At 38.9% G+C, this 22,962-nt stretch overlaps 1 protein-coding gene across 6 annotated transcripts in view; it reads right to left on the reverse strand.

The window, feature by feature from the left end:
* Window positions 1-10,711: 10,711 nt before the first annotated feature.
* The window catches only part of LOC145467319 (von Willebrand factor D and EGF domain-containing protein-like), a 104,042-nt gene continuing 91,791 nt past the window's right edge, over window positions 10,712-22,962 (reverse strand). For all 6 annotated transcript variants that reach the window (XM_081450863.1, XM_081450868.1, XM_081450867.1 and 3 more), the window contains 7 exons: window positions 19,605-19,718; window positions 19,012-19,125; window positions 15,424-15,549; window positions 14,940-15,040; window positions 14,376-14,434; window positions 13,874-14,028; window positions 10,712-13,011 (listed from right to left, as the gene is read on the reverse strand). In XM_081450863.1, coding sequence (XP_081306989.1) covers window positions 12,734-13,011; window positions 13,874-14,028; window positions 14,376-14,434; window positions 14,940-15,040; window positions 15,424-15,549; window positions 19,012-19,125; window positions 19,605-19,718 — 947 coding nt within the window. In that variant the 3' untranslated portion in view covers window positions 10,712-12,733. The remainder of the gene's footprint in view (window positions 13,012-13,873; window positions 14,029-14,375; window positions 14,435-14,939; window positions 15,041-15,423; window positions 15,550-19,011; window positions 19,126-19,604; window positions 19,719-22,962) is intronic.

Below are 22,962 nucleotides of genomic sequence, written 5' to 3' on the forward strand. Positions count from 1 at the left end.
AATCTTACACGGCTTTACAGAAAGCCAACGCAACGTCCTCAGACGAGGATGAAAACAATGCTTCAGAGAAAGCAAATACACAGCATCACCATGATGCAAGTGAGGCAGATGCCTTAAGTTTGTTTGGAGGTGGTGATATCGATGAAATACAGGATACCGTCCTCGAGGATAGGGAGGATGGAGACTAGTTTGTTGTCTGCAGCTCTTTCCTGAGTTGTTCACTCACGGGACACAGGTCCGCCAATTGCAAGTGGCCTTGCTGAGTTAGAAAATGGGAAATTTAATGCAGAGTATTCTGTGGAGAAGAGAAAGGAAATTCTCCAGAAATACAAGAAGCCAAGTAATTGTGACAATGTGCTTGTTCCCAAAGTAAACGAGGAAATTTGGAGCAAACTTCCGGCAAACGCCAAACGCTTAGACATTAGAACTTCAGCATTACAAGACACACTTGTGAAAGTGTCAAGTGCTATTATTTGCACAACTGATAAGCTTCTCGAGGACAGAGAAAAGAAAACCATCCCCAGCTACAAAGCATTGATAAACCCCTTGTTAGATTCTGTGGCTTTGCTAGGTCATGTTTGTACAGAGCTATCTTATAAAAGAAGGGATGCCTTAAAACCCTTCTTGCATCATGATTTCCGTCTAGCATGCGCCAGAACCAGAAAACCAGGGAAACTCCTTTTTGGGAATGATTTAACTAAAACACTTCAAGAATTGAGAACCACTAATAAGATCATGGCCAATTCTGATGCCAGATACTACAAACGGAGCACTGGCCATTCTAAGCAAGACAATAACAAATATCAGCAGAAGCGTTTTTTAGTGAACAGAGGGAGGACTTTCAATCCTCCCAAATCAAAAACAACTCAGGGCTCAGCCTCATTCAAGAAAAAGTTCCCCAACACTTAGAGGTTTTAAAAACGCAGGTAAGTAATTTTCCTAGTAACGTCAAGGATCATCTGATACCTTATCTAAGGCTGAAAGTTCAGTCCTTTAGAGCTGGCCAGGTATCTTTATTTTATGAGAAATGGACGCAATTGACCTCAGATCCTCATACCTTGCGTGCAATTGCTGGTGAAACAATTGAATTTTCTTCCTATCCTATTCAGCTATCATATCCTCCCAACTCCATCTATCTAAAGATCATGTTGCTCTTGTTGAGGCAGAAATTTGCTCACTGAAAGAAAAGGAAGTTATTGCCCCGTGTTATCATGAGTTAGGAGAATTTATATCTCCTATATTCTCAGTTCCCAAGAAAGATGGTAGTGTGCGACTCATTCATAATTTAAAAAAGTTAGACAGTTTTGTTGAAAACTTACATTTTAAGATGGAGTCTATTCACACAGTTTTGAAAATCGTCACACCAAACTGTTGGATGGCCAGTTTAGACTTTGAAGATGCATATTATTGTGTGAAGATCCATCCTGATTTACAAAAAGTTTTTAACTTCTCTTACAAAGGCACCCTTTACAAGTGCACAGCCCTCCCAAATGGTTTATGCACCTGCCCAAGAAAGTTCACAAACATGATGAAACCACCTTTAGCATTTTTGAGACAATGTGGTCATATCATATCTGAGTATATTGACGATCAATACGTGCAAGGCAAAACCCAACAGAAGTGCATAGCAAATGTTATTGCTGCTATCATATTGTTTGAAAACCTCGGACTTGTCATACACCCAGAGAAATCAGTCATAGCCCCACAACAGTGACTTGATTTTCTCGGTTTTATCATAGATTCTCCCCTTATGACAGTTAGCCTCACCCAGGACAAGATAACCAAGATAAAAACACTCTTGTCTTGTCTTCTTGAGAACTCCTTTTGCGTCAAAATCAGTGATATTGCCTTCACACTGCTGTTGAGTTAGAGAGGTGGTGATCTTGTGGATGGGTAGATATCTGAAATGGTTACCAACACCAAAGGCGATCCACAACTCTTGTAGCTCTAGCTGTTTTGCATATGCTATCGCGAGTACCACGACGTCAGTGTCAACCGTCCTGATCAAGACCTTTTTGAGACCCCTGACTGATGCGTGCTTCACATGGATGAAGATCCTCGTACCCGCCTCCTCGTGGTTGCAGGCGGTAAGACCTTCCGTCTCTACTGGAGAAGGGCTGAGCACGTCAACACCAGATGAAGTGATTACCTCCACCCCTGGAAGCTGGATTGCAACGACGCTTTCTGCTAAATGGTGAAAAGGTCATTTTTGTTGTCATCCGATCGCAGAAAGCTCTTCCAGTTGACTGGAATGTAAGCATTATCGCACACGCACCTTCGTACTCTCGAGCCTCTCGCCTCCCTTGCACCCCGCTTTAGGCTGTTTTCGAAGTATTGATGCCATATCAAATCTATTCTTTTGATATTCTGTGCTTGTTTGATGACATAATTGAGAAATACAGATGTTGCATAGTCCTTAAATGTCTTAGACTTTCCAGGTGGTAGCATGTTAACAACTGCAGCAGCATCAAAGACTTTTATGTCAACGTCTGGACACTCCACCGTGATGGAAGCTTCAAGTAACTGGACTAATTCAGATTTCTGTCCAGAACGCATTTTTCCAGCGCAAGAGAGTGAGGGAGGACTACCATGGTTTTCATGCTGAAAAATTCTTGAAGATTACCTTCTCTTGCCTGGCAGGCGATATAGAGCCTCGCAAACAGATTACAGTCGCCCTTTAGTACTGAAATTTGATTTCTTGTCTTGTTACTTGCTGGGTTTTCTGTCGTTCCAAACAACGGAAGCTTATTTCGATGGATGGTATCAGTTATGGCTTTAGAGCATCTAACTAACCTCTCTTCCACAAACTGATCGTACTGAGACAGTCCTTTTTGTTTAGCTGTCTTTACCGCCCGGACGACACATTCTGGCATAATTTCCTTTGTGTCTAGCACGATCAATTCGGTGCTATCTTCCGCAAAAGGGTGTCCCATTTCTTCAAGTACACTAATAAGTGCTTTGACGTCCTTGAAAAAGGCCTTTTGGACGGATGGCATTTGCTCGTGATGAAGTTTGTCACAGGGTTTTGTAACTTCAGAGGTAGACTCAAACTCTTTCACCACCCTTGCAATTTCAGGCCCAGCAACCATCCAGCGCTTGAGGGCAGTGGGATTTTCCGAAATTCCTACAGCTCCTCCATCTCCTTTGATTATCTCATTTTCTTGTTCGTGATTATGGTCTAAAGCGATCAGCGAGAAGAAGTGCTGCGTTTTCTGAACCACAAACTTCCCTCGAACAAACTCAGCAATCACTGAGGGATGCTTTTCTTTCAGCATCAGCAGATCTCGTATGTGTACTGGCAGCCATCTGGAGTAGTTAGTCACGTCCAGGGCAAACATCCAGGGTGTTAGCTTGCCAGGAATTTCAACATAGAGGTGAAAGTTTCCCTCTCTGATGGATCTGACAAGGTCTAAAATAGTAAGTTCAAGTTCTAGTACTGTAGCCCAGACCTGGAAGTGCGCGTGATGGTCACTTTTCTTCTGCACCCATGGCTTAACATTAATGTCGGAAGAATCACGGCTTTCTGTGTATTCCTTGTAAGCTTTTCTCTGTAAAATATACAGAGCGCAGGCACTTACTTGATGGGCATAGCGTGATCTAGTGATATGGGCAGCTTTCAGAATACCATCCGCTCTTCCTCTAGTCGTAATATCAGCTTGTACCAATGCACTGTCCCACCCGCTTTTGTTCAACCAGTGCCGAACCATTTTCAACGAAGCCATTTCGACATGCAGGCCACCCTTCATCACAACATACTTTTCTTCTCCGTACACATTTGCCTTTTCCCACTGGATTTGCTTTGCAATAGCGAACAATGGTTGATCCATAGCGATTATTCGAGTTTAGTTAGGAATAACATATGCGACTCCTTCCTTGACTATCTTCTTTGAATGCTGGATCATAGCCATTGTATGAGCATTTTCATCAAAGAGTGGTAACAGCGCAGTAATGGTCTGGGATACTGCAGCGAAGCAAAGTGGGCTGACCAAGAGATGTAGTCTTCCTTGTCCAGTTTGTCCTTTTCTAACAACTCTTTGACCTTATCTAGCCACTGATACTCAGAATTCATACCTTCATCGATCAGATCTGACGAAGGTTTTACAGATTTACACCCTTTTGGAACACAACAATCCTTCTTTACTTGAACTGCTACAGGTTGAACATTTGTGTAAGATTCTGGCAGATCGGTCAGAGTTTTCTTCTTAGGTGAATGACCACTCGATCTCTAGCGATGCCTTCTCTGTCGGTACTGGGATGTTGAGTATGTGAGACAGCAGTACCATGGAATGAATCTTTCGCTGTGCGTGCACTTGGATTGTGGTCGATGTTGTCCACGTTAGCAGTGGTGAACAAAGACTTCTTTAACTTTGAGGGGCACACAACCCCTTCTTCTTCAAATTGTGCGCATATACTGTTTCCCAGATCAGCTGATACCCAGTCTGTAGAATCAACCAGCTTCTTCTTGCGTGTTTCAGCGTGAAGAACTAGTCCTACATAGATTGACAGTGGGGTCTCCCTCATTAAGCTGTGTCGGATGGTTGTGTTTTCAGATGTCGGATCTCTATGACGTTTGACAGCATTAAATATCAAAAGCTGAGAAAGCATCAGGGCAACATTTATCCCCACCTGCTCCTGTCCGTTTTGGTTCTTAATGTTAGGCCCCTCTAATATCATGTTTACCAAAGCTAATAGAGATTTCGGAACTGCTTGGTGATGGCAGTCAAACTCAAATGATCCATTGAAGTGCTGTTGCTTAGTCAGCATCTCTTTCCTGACAAATGTGGCAGCTTTAGCTAGATGAATAGCTTCTGCGTCATAATCATAGTCTTGTGCAAACTGCAAAGCTGCACTGATGTCGCTAGAAAAAGCAAGTTTTACCTCCCTTCCCTCGTTATATTCACTGAGATCAGGCAACTGTGATAGCAATCGCTCCTTTAGCCGAGTGGAGTTAACCCGCTCGGGAACATAAGCTCCTAGTTGCTCAAGAGTAAAGCTTTGACAAATCGGACAGCTTGAAAACTGTTTGCTTTGCATTATCCTCAATTTATGTAACTAACTCAGCTAAAGCAATGGCTTCTAGCGAAACTTGAGTTGTGATATTTCCTTCCTCTTTAGGTGAACTACTTCTTATTCGATTGTAAAGGGCAGTAAGACATCCTGTGTGGTAATATGAATTAATGGCAGGCATATCGCCGGCTGCAAGTTTTGTTAAAAACTTTCGGTCTTGCAGTTTTGTAGCGGCTGCTCTGACCGTGCTGTCAAGTGTAAGAGTTACTGCTCTGCGAAGATTATCTCCATTTTGCTTCACGACGTTTTATTCCGTTTCCCTCATCGAGGCTTGACAAAGAGGCTTGAATTGGCAATTGACCAATTTCACGAAATTGCTGTAGATTGTCTGCCAAACGTTTGTACCCCGAGCCGTAGTTTTTCCTTGTACTATTTAAAGGACACACTAACTTCTCTTCTGTCTCTTGTTCACACAAACACAGAAATTCCAGTTCTTCTCTGTTCTTACCTGACCAGTTTCCATAATCCAATATCCAAAACACTGCAAGTTCTTGTTCGAAAACTAATATCAACTGGGCGCTACTTTTAAAATCAGCCAGGCGTACTTGCTGAGTGCTCATATCAGCCAAACAATACTGCACACAACAGGAGACTAAGATTGGAAGCAAATTGCAAAATTACCTTTCCTAATAAAAACGTAGACTTTTCTGTTTGGTTTGACGTAAATTCAGAGTGTTTAAGCGAAAAAATTTAATAAAAATGAGCCTGCCGTCCCAAACCGCTGACCGACCGCATACTAAAAATTACCAAAATATAAACTTAGGGAGCAAGATCCAGCTGGGGTCTTGCTTTTATATTAATCTCCATGTTAAAAGCTACTTTTAGTCGAAGTTTCATACTTGTATCACTATTTGAACAATTCTATGATTTTTTGTCGCTTATCCCCCGGACTTTTAGCCTGTCTCAATAGCCAATCACAGCAGATACAAGAAATGCAATGAAACAGTAAAATACACGTAACCAGCAAAAAGGGCGGGAAAACGCGTGCGACCAAGTCGCGATTGGTATGTTAACCTTGTATCTGATTGGTTGGATATGTAGAGGGTGCAAGTTCTTTTTTTTAACCAATCACAGAGTGTAGTAACGCGGGCACAAGAGCCTGTTTCCAACGTGATCAGATATTTGAGGCACAAGCTATGGCCACTTTTTAAAACGAAATGGTTCGGTTTTCAAAATCAAACAACCTACTTTTGCACAGAAACTAACGTTGATTACTTTAAAAAACATGTTAGTCTATGAAAATCGTAATTGAAAACAGTTTGTTTAGTTTATTTAGGACTCTGAACGAGTCCTCTGTTGACGAAGTGAAAGGAAGTCACTAGGCGGTAAGTGGACAGCTGTTTCGCAACCATAGCGATCATAGAGCCAAATCTATTCTTTACTATGATCAGCACCGTCTTTTTTCGAGAACAATTAGTCTGTGAGACCCATAAGCAATTCATAACATTTACCAAAATAACCAGCGGAATTCAATAACGCTTATGTTAAACTACAAATCAAACGAGCGAAAGACCAAGTATTGCCAAATTTCAAGTTATCACTCTTCACGACAAGTGATGAAAATAAATTAAAGATATAATTGTTGAAACACGGCTGTAGTTACGAGTGCAGCTGTTAAAACAAAACCTTAACTGAACTAGTTGAGTCCGTCCAAAGGGAGGCAATGCAATGCGCGTTATCTCTCCTCATTTAAGATACGGCGAAGCCCTCGTTTGTTCGGGTTTGAAGTTATATCTCAGCGGCGCATTCAAGCATGCGAACGGTTCATCCACACTATGTCAACTTCATCGTCTCCCTGCATGGCCCACTTGCTCCCCTACAGGCAGGTGTAAACCATGGCTATTATCTTTCTTTGGGCGGTGTTAGTCAGTGCGCTACCACTAACAAGCTTTCACGCACTGATAGATTTGTGACATTTCAGGACTACTATGCGAAAATTTTTTTTTTGCTCCTTTGTCTTTATGGTTTATATATTTTTGTATTTTGTTACCGGCCACTCTTAAAATTTAGCGTTGTCAATGCTACTGCAAGGGAAATAAACATATTGATTGATTGACTGATTGATTGATTGACTGATTGATTGATTGACTGATTGATTGATTGACTGATTGATTGATTGACTGATTGATTGATTGATTGATTAATTGATTGAATACTTTTGACAGTTCCATGAGTAAAGTCAGTCATCTATCAATTCAAGGAACAAATTATTTTATATTAAAGCGTTCGCAACCGTTTCAAGGCTTGTTCTTCTTAGATCACGGCTCAAAATTGAAAATTCTTTTCACAAAAAGCTCAGTCAGTTTTTGACTCATGCAATTACCTTTCTTCTTTACAGCTTTAAATTATTGAAAAGATCCTTGAAAAACGGTAAGGCTTACCACAAGCTAATTGAAACATATAAGAGATGCGCCCTGAGAAACGTGATTAAAAGGACCATCTCTCGTCCACACGGAATAGTGAAAGAATTTCCACTGATGAGCCAAGTTGAGTGAAAGAAATTTTGTCTAACAATCGCTTCTGCTAACTTCAGACACAGGGATAATCCGGTTACATTAATTTACTGTTATAACTTCAGCTTTACGTTTGGATTGAGCATCTCTTTGTGATTGTTGCATTAAGCGAATCGCTTCCCTTAGGTAACTTAGCCTGTGACGTACATAATTTAAGTCAAAACGTCACTCCACACAATCCACTTATTACTCAAGCCACTCTTATCGCGTGATATCGTGGTTTTCATATGGGCAGAATTTTGCCCATATGTAAAGCTATTAAGTTCGACTGAGCCGGTCAAATTTAATAGTTGGGCCGACCCATGGCAAATTCGTCGAATTTAATTGATTCAAAAATCGAACTTCTCATGTGCCGAATCTAATGCATAAATTATTTCAATTTATTTCCTACCCACAATCCTCGAACACGGAAAAGCATCAAGAGTCAAATGTAATTCGACATCTCAATCAACGTCGAATTTTAATTCATTTCGGTCGAACCAAATAGGCATTTGATTCGGCGTTTGAACTGGACCTAAGTGATTTTTCGGCAAAAAGAAAAAAGTCAGGGAAATCCAGTATTCAGAATTGCAGTCCAATCCAAATTGAAATTTTCCCAGTCTCCTCAAGCTGAACAGGACATTTCGTTTGATCTTATCTAACCTGTTGAGTGATAAGATATTCATACCAGACTTCTATCCGCCCGAACAGGAGGAACAACCAGCAGAAATAAAATCATGAGCTGCAAAAGTCTCTGTTTTCGTACAGTTAAACATAATTAATATCTTTTGTTCATCTGAAAAAGGTCCCCTTCTTGGGCGGAGCCTCTCCATATAGTCCACTATATAGAGTATCCCCCCTCCCCGAACTTATCTGCAGAAATCTTACTCCACTTTATCTTTTTTTTTTTGGCGTTATCTCAAACGACGTATTTTCAAACAGTTCAGAAGTAATAACTACTTCCTCTGAAGATTACTTCTCTTGACATTTCAAAGAAATTCCAGTACTTAACGTTTGCAGATGGACGTCCAGTGTTTATTTCCAAGGGACCTGTGGGGAAACACCGAACGCGATCCATTTAACCCAGCTTTCTGGACTAGGTATCGAGCGAGCCGTTATGTCGGACGGCTAACGACAGAACGTCGATCAAGTGTCGGTGAAATGACGGTGAAATGTTAGTGACGTATCGGTAGCTTGTCATCGAGTGGCGGTCGATGGTCTGTATCGGTAGACCAGCGGTCGACTCTCGGTCGGCAATCGATCGACATGTCGGTCGCGTATCGGTCAAGTGTCGATCGAGTAACGATCGATATCTCGACCGATGCATCGGTCGATATATCGATCGTGGTACACTAAAAGATACGTGATCCATTTTGCCCACGTATTCGTGTTGTTTACATCAGCGGTTCACTATACTGAGGTACTGCGCTGAATGATTAATTAAAACGTGACCATGAACTGTTTACGGATCGTGGGAACATGGAGAATTCTATACTGTATCGACTGTTGACATTCAGAAACTGACTTAAACATACATGTCTAACGCGACCAACAAAGGAATAGAAAACTTCCAATAAAAACTTTGGGAGAATGACAATTTAACTATCACCTAACCCAGCTGGCAGTCTCCGATTATTTCACCACTAAAAAGCGATATTCAACTTTCTAACAAAGCGTACAAATATTTTCAACCTTAAAAAACAAACTTCCTCATCGCCCATCAATCACTCAACAATTGAAAAGGAAACTAAAGAGAACGAGAGAACGAAGCAGAATCGGTCGTTAAAAAAAAGGGATTTTAACCCCTCACTCTAGCGATCTCCCCTAAGAGAAGGTCAATACCTCAGTCGATCGACAGACTGACAGGCAGATAGACAGCCCGATGTGACGAAACATGAATAGATAGGAATCAATAAAGCTGTACAACCCACCTTTACACTCTGGAACTAAACCAGACTGACCTCTTGGACACGGTTCCTTTGTTCCTGTAGACAGTTCAAAATAAAGTTGCTGTAGGAAAACCGACACGAGTCACACTAGCACAATAGAAGCAAGTTGTACATATCATTCTTTCCATATAGAATGTGACGCAACGTCACATTCTATACCAACAGCACTGAGTGTAAATTGATTCAAGAACATTTTATACCTCCATATGTTTAAATAGCTAAAGAATGAATAAAAAGAAGGCAACATTCTCCCGCCAAGCATGGAGTGTCAAAACAGTATACTAACCACCAACAACGCTTTTTCTGTTGAAGACACCTTACAAAATTCCAGAAACCAAGAAACACCGGTCCTAGGTCAACCTCTTTCATATGAAAAATACCAAGAAAAAAAGCACACACGCATACAAACAGTGTAAACGTTTTCACGTAGCCAGGTAAACGAGAACAGCTTCTCAATTCAACATCAAAACATTTCTCTATTTGATACGCGCATGTCACGTTTAGACTTTATGTTAGTGAACAATTTCAAATTAATGTAACAAAACTTAGGGAACGAAAACCAGTCATTTGTGGAATTTTCTTAGGGAGTAAAGGTTTCAGTGTGACCGTATCAGCTAGGGCATCCAGAGTCTGTCCGGCAGCAATTCCTCCTGTCAGTTCTACACCATAACAGCCCATGTAATTCCCTCGATAAATTTCCCTCTCGTGCGCTATATTGCATTTAGAGGAGTGGTAAACAGTAGCAGAAGCAGTACTGAAAATGGTTGGTATAGATTTTTTTCTGAGGAGAGGTGTGACTCTACACGACGATTTGGTGCCGTTGGGTTAAAATGAGCAGGCAGAGCTCTGTCACACAACAATAACATAACCAAAAAATGCATATTTCGTAAGAAGATTAAATCATTCTTCTTGAAATATGTTGCATTCAGATTCAACGTAATAATATGTAAACGTTCTGTAAATCCATGACTAACGGTTTAATGGTAGCTGTATAATGAAGATCATGATGTGAGTGATCGTCGCAGTTACGAACAATGACTCGCATTCATGTTTATACGGGAGTCAAAGCCGCGACCCCTGCGTTACCGGTGCAGTGCTCTAGATAGCTTGCCTGTTTTACTTAAATACATTAAAAGACAATCAAAAACAAAATATTTCACGACTTTTTCGTTTTTTTTTTTGTTTTTTCTTTTTGCGTTCTTTTTAGGTTTTATTTTCCTTTTTTCTATTTTTTTGGCTTGTTTTTGTTTTGTTTTAGTTTTTGGTTATTTCTTTGTTTTCCAGTTGTGTTTTCTCGGTTCTGAGGGGTGCCTATGCGATATTGCTTCAGGAGCAGGGGGGAGGAACACTCAACAGCCATATTATTGGATAGTTTGAGGGCTCAACAGTGGATGGGCTAGATCTTTTAGGGGATTATCTTGCAATATACCGCTAAGTCTACAAATGGACAGGTAAGCTGCTACATCTAAACATTAAGGAATTGTAAGTCCCCCAAGTACACTGCAATAAAAGACAATTTACGTATCATGAAAAGGCCATTTTATTCAGCAAACACAGCAGTCTAAAAAAGGCGAAGTAAAATTATAATGGCTGAATCAGATGTAGTAATTTATAACGGTGTTACAACGCAAACCCTGAATACTAAACACATTACGGATAGAGCCAAGCTGTGGGCCTCAGATCGCATAATTACCACAGTGCTTTTTCTGTTGATTATGTTTGGCTTCAGTTCTATTCTTTGAAGGCCGGTTTAGGCGGTATTACTTTAGTGTATTCGACAAGTTAAGCCTGCGAGAAGCCCATGACAGAAATTGTGTTGTGAAAATTGAACCTACAACTTACCACGCATGGCTTGTTAAATATCGTGGGATTTTCAAAATTGTTTCAAAACCATGCGACAATGGTAAGGCCGGCATAGGCATCAGTTTTGGATGAGGTTTTGCAAGGCATGAGCGGCGCGCGATTCAGACGTTGTATGCGAAAGTCGCAAACAAATGTCATACCGTCTAAATCCGCCTTTAAAGAACAACAATACTATCTTACCTAAGGTTATAAACAAGACAATGAAATAACATCTCTTCAAAATGAGGAGTAACGAAATCGAATAATAACAAACTAAGCCCGTGGAACTTAAAAAAAATAATTAAAAATAAAAATCGTCATCACCATCATAAGATAAAAAAAAGCAAGAGTTTCAGAAAAATTTGCAAAATATTTCAGGTGAACCTTGCTTTGGGTAGTTACCATTCTAATCTCTAATCTGGCCAGTTTGCTAACCAGGATTAAAAATAAAAATACACATTGATGATTTATGTTTACTCGATACTGTGACCTATGCAAATGTCTTTTTTTGTATTATATTCTCTTTTCTTTTCTCTCTATTTTGCAAGGTTCCTGGACAGTTAATCTAACAAGGAATCTAACTGTTCCTGTAATTTATGGTTAATAACACCATGCTTATCATTCAAAACTAACTGTATTCGCCTTTACATCTATACAAAAGCTAGCGTCAGACGAAAGCAGCCTTCCACATTGTTGACTCTACCAGGATCTCATACCTGCAGAGAGCAAGTCCCTTGCACTGGTGTTAAGTGCTGAAGGCCGAGAAAATGCGTCTGGAAACAATTACTTTTCAAAGTCGTTAATCAAAGAAAAGAACACATAAAGAATTTCAAAAAGGTAAAGTCGTGTTCCATATTCCGTTTCCGGTTCAACTTCCCTTATCGTTATCTCTTTGTCCCAAACAGCAAACAGTGCACATTTACTTTCTCAACATCGAAAAAAAAAAGGAAATTGGTTTTAGTATGATCTATTTAACTGATAACACTGGTAAGAGGTATAGGGAATGATACGCTAAAACACAGTCAATGGAGTGAGATAAACAAACAAGAAAATAATAATAATAATAAAAAGCAAAAATAAAACGAAATGCTTAATTTGTGACTAACTACCTCAGGTTAAACGGGTATCTTCACAAGAACACCGGAGGTACAGGAGCAACCACATGCATTTTGAGAAAGAGGAGGAAAATCATTTAAGTTGTAGAATACAACGATGGACAGAATCTATGGGCATGACCTCTTTATCACAAAACAAAGCAAAAATCGCTAACAACAAATAACACCAGTGAGTTACCCGTGAGCGTGTAACGTTTAGTTAAGAAAGATCATGAAGTACTGTTGTATGTATTATGAACGCACATGTTTGAAGGAATGAAAGCCTGGTCTATTCCGCTCCTTCGTTGTTGAATCCATTCTCTTCCATCCACAGAACGTTTCCTTTTTCATCTTCTGTCGGTTTCAGTTCGTATTTCTCACAATCGTCATCGTTAGGCATTCCATCTCCATCGCCAACGCTGCCGTGAGATAGTCGAATACGTTTGCAGGAGACATAGAGACCAATCATGAGAACGGCAACAACTACAAAACCACCAATAGAAGCACCAATAATGACTGGCTTGTTGATACTAGGTTTCTCATCTCTATCATCATCATCATCGTCAGCTGCAAGTAAGGATCAGCGAAGAATGCAAATTATGGAACTTGTTTAGTCATAGAAGGTGGATAGGTGTGTGCGGATAACAAAATTAAGGCTATATGAGAGTTGCTTAACGATGTTAGCTATCAGCAACGACGACGCAGATAACTTCGGTACTCACAGTGCCGAAAACCATAAGTAATGAAAAAGCAAATAGAAATTGCATTACATAATAACAGTTTACATTATTGTCAACAACCGAAACGACAACAAAAAGGTTTTATATGGAAAGAATGTGACTTGGTATATGTTTTAGCGTACCTAGAAAATGGAAAATGTATCTTATTTTTCTGTGGTGTGAGTGGCATGGTTCCTACGAATCTCTTACAGCTAAGTAGTCTTGTAGTTTAAGCTGATAAGTGTACCAATGAAAAAGTGTTTCTGATACTGGGAGTAATGCGAAAAGAAGCGTTACTCTGCATGCGAAACTGTGTGTGATCACGTGGCCTTTAGATAGTTGCCTACCACGTTTAAGAGGACACCAATAGGTTTACACAGCGTTTGCTTTGCAAACGTTTCAAAGGTAGGCAGCACAGCAGGATTTGACGATTACATCTCACATTAAATTGGACCGCTAATTTGCAATGCTCTGTTGTCATTTTTTCCATGTTTAAATTTGCTTGTGCAAGAAAATCTTCGATCTTTAATATTTACGGTGAAATATAAAACAGATGTATCTGCAATTTATTTTGACTGCAGGATCTATGTTATTTCATTTCATGCGTAATTTGAGGGCAGTTTGCATTGCCTCAGTTATTGGTTACGTCAGTCCTCCAATATGGCCTCCGGTAACACAGAGGACACAAAAGAACACGTGTAACATCTCACCTTTCTTGGCGTCAGTTTCCTTGAGAGAGCCTGGGTCTACTTTCAAACTTCCTAGTCTACCATCGGCTGTTTCTTCTTTCAGTGGATTTAAGGCCACTTCTGCAGTAACTTTTACTTTAAATGTCACTTGAAATACTGCGATTATACTGCCCTTTCTAAAAAAGAAATAAAAACAAACAAGCCGATGTAAGATAATAGGCATTTTTGAGTGGTTGAATTTGAAGCAGGACCAAGTGTCTTTTTTAGGTAGGTCCATGGTGTTAGTTCTTGAAGTCCTTGAGGTTCATTCATTCACCCACCCACCCACCCACCCACCCACCCACTCACTCGCTCACTCGCTCACTTACTTACTTTCCCACTCTCTCTTTCGTTCGTTCGTTCATTCATTCATACCAAGAAAGAACTGGATATAAAACAGTTGACAGTACATGATAGTATAAATGTCAAACTATAAATACGGCGGTTATTGCATGTTATAATACTCAAAAAGGAGATCTGTTACCTCATAGAAATTATCTTAACTTCTTTCAGTTCAGGGCCTCCAGAGTAAGCCTTCCGAATCTGTAATAAAGAATTTGATACACATATGTTTTCTTAATGTTATCTCGCCTGATGCAGCTAGGGTCCACCATGTTACCGTTTCCATTTTTCCAACGCCTCTAAAGAGCAACCAAATTGCCTAGAAATGATCTACAGTTATGAAAAATGAGAGCCATGATGTTGCAAAGATATAAATGTTATACCAATATAGCTATTTTCACTCATTAAAAGAGGAAAAAAATCAAAATTTTAAAGAAAAAGTATAGTCATCAAAATACCTTTGACATGGAAATGCGAAGGTCGGTGCTGTTTCCCGTTATTTATTTATTTCATTATTTCATTATTTATTTATTTATTTATTTATTTTTTATATATTGTAAAAAAATGACGGTTATGATTGATCAAAGGTTAATAGTTTTAAACACCACGATACTCCTTTGCCCACACCTGCGACAAAATTTATGAACTTAAAGCAACGCTAGATCGTCTTCAGGGCAACAACTAATACATTAATTTTTCAACATACCTGTTGCTGCATCCGGTTTGCCAGTTCTTTAAATTTCTTACTGCTTGTGTCACCTAATCGATCGTCCCATTCTTCGGAGATACGAATTTCGAGAGTAAAATCTAAAGCAAATATATTAAACATAGTTAAAATTAAATAACAAAAAAATTGCCTTTTTGGTGATTTAACGATATGGTTTTCTTTGTCAATTAGCTTATGAGCTAGAGATTTCTATCACGCATAGAAATCGAGAGCGAATAATCTAATTGTTTTAAAATAAATCTTCTAGTCGTTCAAAACTAAACAAATAAATTATCTATTTCCTCCTCGCAGACACTTCGACAACGCGAAGAAGAGGTCGCCATTATGTTGAAACCCACTACTCACTATCTACAACAGAATAGATAGCGACTAGGGTAGCCAATAACAGAGCGAAATTCGTGATAGAACGCTAGTACATTTATACTAACACTGGAAAGTAGGATCAACGGTTTCAACTACACACCCGTCTTGCGTTCACCGTTCACATCTTCGGTTATAGGCTTTATTGGCGAAGGTCCTGAGGTACCCTCTGAGGATGGCATTTCTGTGCTGCTACTCTCTATAGAAGTTGGCGTTGTCGCTGTCAGTTCTGTGTTTAAAATGGAAGAAAAAAATATTGTCTGGCAAACCGGTATTTGAGTCTTCACATTTCATTAACTGGCTTGCACCTAATCTGCGATCAGATCCTACCCGGGGAAATACGAAAGAGGGACTGAGATATTTACTTGCGAAATCTTTCGTAAACAAGAAGATCTGCTAGATCTTATAACCGCGCTTTTAAAATTTAACTGTTTGCTTAGCACTACCGTCGGAACGCAGTGCACATTCCAAAGCAGTCATTGATGATTCTTTTCTTACTGTAGACATCACATTACTTGATCAACACAAACTGTATTATTGCACCATCATTGGTAGCCGTTGACAAGTCTCCGATGACGTAATGGTCTTAATCTAGAACTTTCTTCGGGATATGTATGGGCATGAACGATATGAACGACACGATAATAACACTATTAACAACAGCTTTCTTTCTTAAAAGTCATGATTAAATTTAATTGGTGTGAAAGCAGTTGAGATAGCAGAAAATAATGGAGAATAGTGTACGTAACGAAAAGGTGAGCTAGTTGAAGTTTTTTTCTTCATTAGAATTGGTTGATATAGCTTGCATTATGGTGTCTTAAGTAGAAACACAGCGGCAGTTGGGTCACACAACATTTATATTTGAAACCAGTTGAGATAGCAGGAAGCAATGGGGAATAGTGTAATGAAAAGGTGAGCTAGCTGAAGGTTTTGCTTTGATCAGAGTTGGTTAATGTAGCTTAGATTATGGTCTCTTTAATGGAAAACAGAGCAGCCGCTGGGTTACAGAACATTTCCATGAAAGGCAAAGAATACTCAAATCATATGAGAGGGAAGCTCTGGTTTATGCTATTGTCTATATTTTACCTGGAGGCAATGCCATGTATCTTTCAACTTTAAAAAGAGTAATTCGCTGAAGAAGTAATCCTTTGCTGTAATGAAAACAGCTTATAACTGCCACGCACGATAAGAGCACAAATTAGGTTTGGTTTGTGAAAAACAACCAGAAGAGTCTAGAAGACGTGATTTAGCCACAGGATTTTTAGCTGAAAACTTCCATTCACAATGGAAAGCAGGTTATTTTTGTAGTAAAAGAGAAGGTTTACAGTAGTGATAATGAATTCAAGTTCCAATTTATTTGCAATTTTTAGTTTTTTGTCAAGTTTTGCAAACGCGGTATTTTAAATATTCTCTCAACGAAAGAGTGGTTGTGATTAAACAATAGATAATGGTTTTGTCAGTGGTAATTCAATAGGATGGTTCATTAGAAACAGGTATAAGGTTAAAACAACAAGTTAATTTCTGGTGAGGTAATTAGCGTTGCCAAATGTCTGTTATTTCAAGATAAGGTGTTGATTTCAGTGAGAAACGGTGAAAATGGAGGGTCCAAAATGGGGCTTTCAGATCCCGCTTTCCCGCCCATTTTTACCTGTTAATCCCGCCATCCCGCCTTTTTTTGCCTGGAAATCCCGATCCCGCCCACTTTTCAAAGACGTTTCTTCGTTAATTATCACTTTCTTAATTAATAGTTAACTTAATAATTAACAGAGAAACTTTTTAAAAATAGATATCGCATAAAAGATCACAAAAAGATTCAATGGGTACCAGATAAGTCAGCACAAATTAATGATTCTAACGTTTCTTTCTGCAAACCGTTTACTGTTTTGTTTTCTTTTGTCCACGTATCAGTGAAAGAAAAAGATTGTTCATTCCCACATTCAAGAGATGGCCTGTAAACTCCCTTGACAGTTTCTTTCAAAGCTTTCAGGGTCTTCACTTTCCTCGAAATCTGTGCTCGGAACTTTTCTTTCCGAATGGAGTCATTCTCGCTCGCACATCAAGCCAAAACAAGCCAAGCGCTTTGGAAAAGGTCGAAAGACTAGGAAAATTAGAAAGGATCAGGGGGTCAAGATTACAGACACAAGCTTTGAAAATGTCGGAAATGGACAGATGTCATTGACTTCAGAGGCCAGCACAAATGATCGCAATAGGACTCAAAGATGTCATACAATCTCATGATACTAATGTACTCTAGCGATAATGGTTACCTTTGACAGAATGTGACAGGGTCCAGAGCCGTTGCTATTCATTACTTAAAAACCTGACACACCTATACGCATGAAAGGTTCGTTTCTGCCAGCTTGCGGTTTTTGCGCTGGTTACTTATGAGGTCCCGTGAGAATTGAAATCCCGTATCCCGCTCTGTTCCCCTTGCGAATCCCACATCCCAACCCCATAAAGAGACAAATCCCGCTCCCGCTCGTAATTGTAATTCCCGCTTCCCATCCTTGTTTTCAGCTCAAATCCCGGCGAAAAAAGCCAAATCCCACATCCCGCCAAACCTATTGGGGACCCTCAAAATACTGTTTGTTGTTTTCAAGTTTGCGTATGTTGCTGATGTACTTTAAACAACACGTTTCACTTTATCCGGAGAGATGCAAGTTTCTAGGATCAGCAGAAAGAGTTTATTCGCCATCTTTGGTTTCGGGGAACTAGGAACTTATCCTTTGCGGCTGTCTTTTGCAGTTTGTAGGATCCGCGGAGTGTCTTTAATTTCAGCATTTAAAAGAAGATTTTTATTGTGGATTGTGCTTTATGCAATATCGGATAAATTTGCTCTTAACGGCAAACTCATGATACGAACACATCACCTATACATACAACTTTAGATCTACAAGCAAGTTGCACACGCGATAGGTCAAGGGTCGACAATAAATTTACGTATTGGTGAGCGCTGTTTAACTCGGACTTTTTGCTGTCTTAAGGTGAATTCAATTGAATGAGCACTGTCAGAGCAGTGCATGAGGCAGCACTGAAATATCTGAACTTATCTGTGAAACGTGAAATAAACTGTATTGGTGAAAGTATGGATCCGCCACTGGATTTCTCCTGGGGACATCTATCACAATATTCTACATTGTTTTATTTCATAAAAACTTCTAAGTCTCACTGCCGCTCATTTCGAAAAGTAAACAAAAGGGAAAAAGGTGAATTGCATTATTCAGTCCAAAGAGGAACAATTGAACAAAGGGAACAAGTAAGCTTGGACTCTCAAAACCCAGCTACGCAAAGCTACTTACAATACAGCTACTTCCCACACAGGTTGTATTTTACTTTTACTTTTAATTAAGCTTAACCATCTGCCTGTCTATTTATGTTCCAATTTTCTTAAAACAAGTTTAGAAATAATACGTACACGTCATCGCTTCTGCATGCATTGCATACCGTTTATTGTTAGATGGTAGTAAACTTTACCTCAGCGTAAAGTTTACCTTTGCAGTTTTTCCCGTCTTTGGAATGTTGGGAGTCAATTAAATCATTACTCATATCATCAATCGTAAGTCGGTATTACCGTTTACTTGAGTAGAGAATTTAGATGTTAATGGACGACAGTAATGACTGCCTTGTCAGTCAAATATTCTATTTAGAATGAATTGCACAATGAATATAGTATTATGAAATCAAATGTTACCATTTTCACAGAATTGCCCTGTAAATCCCTCTTGACACACGCAGGTATATTGATTGACACCATCCAAACAGGTTGATCCATTTGCACATTTATTGGAGACGCAATCGTCAATATCTTAAATGTTAAGACAGTACAAAATAAATGTAGTCAATTTAAAAGACAGATTGGTGCTTAGCGGGCATGAAAGAGTGAACCAGAGAGGCAGAGAAAGAGGAATAGAGAGAAAGAGAGAGGAAAGGCAGACCAATGTTTATGTTAAACATATTGAACTAGATCGAGTACGGGAACGACGTTTGGATCCCAAGCCAGCCACCTCCCAAGAACCCTAACTCTTCTTTATTTCCTACCAGCACTTAAGGAGATTGTAGAAACGAGATTGATGTCAAGCGTGATTATCTTAAGTGGGGAGCTGTGAATGGTCATTTTGATTTTTGATAGCAAAATAGAAGAGTATTAAATACCAGGACATAATTTACTACTCTTTAAGCATTCCCCTCATCCAAGATGGGAATTTAGAATTAATGCTTTTTTTAAAAATTTTTTTGAAGTAATACAAAAAATAGAAAAGTATAGTAGGCAAGATCTTAACTTACTATTCTCACAGCGCTCCCCAGTAAATCCACTCGAGCAGTGACACGTGTAATTGTTGGCAGCATCAATACATAATCCTCCGTTTGCGCATGTGTGATTAACACAATCGTCGATGTCTAGAAAAAGAATTTAATTGAGGAAATTGTATAAACATCTCAAAATAGAACAAGAATAGCAAAATACTAGTGTATCAACGATCTCACAGGGGTATCAGTTAATTCCAGTTCATCACACCTCGGGGTGTTTTCATAAAAAGAAAATTTCATGTTAGACTGTTTAGAGTCCCCTATGTTTTAGTAAGATTGTCGAGATTGAATCAACGTGCCGCCATCTTGGTTGTAACGGCGAGCGTAACCTGAAGAGAAAGACTAAACTACGAGGGTTCCCCTATTCAGGGTGAACTGTGAGCAAACCAAGAGGCGGGAGTTCGATCGAAGCGTTCTAGTCTTGACGATCCAATGACTGTGAACAGTCTATGAGAATCTGATTTTAGAACTGATGTAAGTCAACATATTGTTGTAACTGTAGTGTTCCCCAAGAGCTTTTACGCTTTTGCACCATTTTAAAGATAAGGGTCTCTCGGGGCTGTCACGACACAACCAATCCACATTGCCTCTGTTTTAGTATAATTAATCTTTAAACCTGATAGTTTTCCAAAACGATCGAGTAATTTAAAGAGATTTTGTGCGGATGTTAAATCGGATAAAAAGGCAGTTAGGTCGTCTGCATATTGGACAAGTTTCCATTCCTCTAAGTCTAATTTAATTCCTTTAATATCGATTCTAGTTCGGATTGCAGCAGCTAAAGTCTCAATTGCGATCACAAATAGATATGGTGACAGAGGATCCCCTTACCTAATACCTCTGCTTAACTCAAAATTAGCAGAAAAAGATCCATTGTTTATAATGCAACTGGATACATTACTTTAGAATGTTTTCACCCATCTTACAAGACTGTGACCAAAGCCGAAAATTTCTAAGCATTTAAACATAAAATTTCATTCAAGGCTGTCGAATGCCTTTTCAAAATCTATGAATAATAATATACCCGGAATATCGAATGTTTTAGTGTATTCCATGACATCTAGAATTGATCTACCTGCTTCCCCTATGTATCGACCTGAAACATATCCAGTCTGATTGTTGTGGATTATCTCTGGTAAAATTTTAGTAATTCGTGTTGCTATTACTTTGGATGCTATTTTAGTGTCAACATTGGTGAGAGAAATCGGTCTCTACTTTTCAAGACGGGTTCTGTCTTTACCTGTTTTTTCAATAAGTGTAATGACCCCTTGCCTTTGTGAGTTAGACATTTCTCCCTCGTCATAAGCCTCGTTAAAGCTTTCGACCACCATTTCACCGATTGATGACCAAAAGACATTATAAAATTCAATTGGCAGACCATCATTTCCAGGAGTCTTACCTAGTTGGAATGTTTTGATAATGTTTTGGCATTCTTCAATTGTTATTTTTCCTTCACATTTCTCACTTGCTTCACTTGATAGCTTTGATAGATTTGGATTTTCAAAGAAGATTGCTGCATCTGGAGTGTCTAACTTTGTTTTGGAACTGCTGTATAACTTAGTGTAAAATTGCTTTTGTGCGTTCATTATCGAGAGTGGACCGGTAGAGATAACTCCACTAATGTATAATTTTCTAATATGTTTCTTAATATGGTTACGTTTCTCCAAATTTAAAAAATATTTACTATTCTTTTCTCCGTGCTCGTGCCATCGTGCCCTTGCCCGTATAATTAAACCTTCAACTTTTTTGTCATACAGCAATTCAAGTTCGCTTTTATATCTTTCCATTGTTATTCGCGTATTGTCACAGGGATTATCTTGAAAGGCAGCTAGTGATTCTTGATATTTGTTAGTTAATTCTCTTTCATGTTTTTGTCGAATTTGCGATAAACGCTTTGAGAAAATAATAGAATCGGTTCTAAAATTAAATTTTATCCAATCCCAAATTGATCTTCGGTCTTTGAGATCCTTTGCTTCCTCAAGCCAAATAGGCAATTTATCATTGATCATCTTTATATATTCTTCATTCGCCAATAGCGTCGTATTCAATTTCCAATAGCCGGGACCTCTGTTAGTTTCCTTAATTTCTTCGAGTTCTAGGAATACTGCAGAATGGTCTGATTTGATTGAGGGCAAAATATCCACATTTGTAACTAAATCATGCAGTTTATCAGAGATCAACCAGTAATCTAATCTACAAAATACAAAAGGAGAACAGCGACCCCAAGTGAAACTTTGTTGATTTGGATTTTTTATGCGCCAAATGTCATGGAGACTGAACTCATCTTGAATTTCTTCAATAGATTTTACGACGTGCCTCCGGGGAATTTGAATTCCACCTTTTTTATCCAGATTAATATTCAAGGGACAATTAAAATCACCTCCCACAATTATGTTCTCTTCATTTCCGAAATCATTGGTTCTTAATAGTTTTGATAGTTTATGATAAAATTGAACAGCTTCTTCAGGTTTTTCTCTGTGAATTCTCTAAACTAGATAATTTCTCAAGGATACTATTCAACTTTGCTTCTTGTAAGTCTCTTGACTTGAGTAAGTCGTCCATTTTGGCAAGGACGGCGTCCAGCTTGTTTGAGGTTGAGTCAGTATTGAACATTTGTAAGGTTTTAGATCTGGTTCTCACAATTGAGTCTCTTAGATTAGCATGGATTTCGAAAATTTTTAATCCTGAACCGTCTCCATGGAAAAGCTATCTTAGACATTTGCTCAAACCTTATGGAGGTTTTTTCCTTTTTTTACTGCAACTATAATATTAATGACTATCATATTAATTCGATTTTTTATTTAGAAATGCTGTAGTGGTGGTCTGAATTTCGCTCAAAATTTTCAACGGATTCTAAAGCTTTTGACTCTATAATTTGGAATAATTGTAATATAAAGATAGACGGCAAACCGATCTGTTGTCATAACTATATGAATGCTGGGGTAATTTTTATCGGCGATTTAATGTATTCTCGGAACAATGTTGAATCCTTTAACATAGCAAAGGACAAGAGACCAATGGGCTCAAATTACTTGACGTGGTCTGCTGTTCCTTGCTCTGTGCCAAAGCATTTAAGGAATCTCATCGTCGATAGAAACGTTTTAGATACACTTGAGTTAAAATGTGGTAACAAAGATTTTGACCCTCTCTCGAGCAAGAGTAGAAACTTTTATGCTTTCCCCTTCAAGAAAAAGCCAAACATTCAAGAGGGTTGTATAAACTAATGTCCGATTTTAACCTAAGTGAAGAAGAGACTCGAAAAGCGTTTGTACTGGCAAAATCAGTTGCTCTTGAAACATTTGCACAATGTTTTCAGTTCAAAATTTTAAACATTTTG

The sequence above is a fragment of the Orbicella franksi genome, chromosome 14, assembly GCF_964199315.1.
Source record: "Orbicella franksi chromosome 14, jaOrbFran1.1, whole genome shotgun sequence".
NCBI classification, from domain to species: Eukaryota; Metazoa; Cnidaria; class Anthozoa; order Scleractinia; family Merulinidae; genus Orbicella; species Orbicella franksi.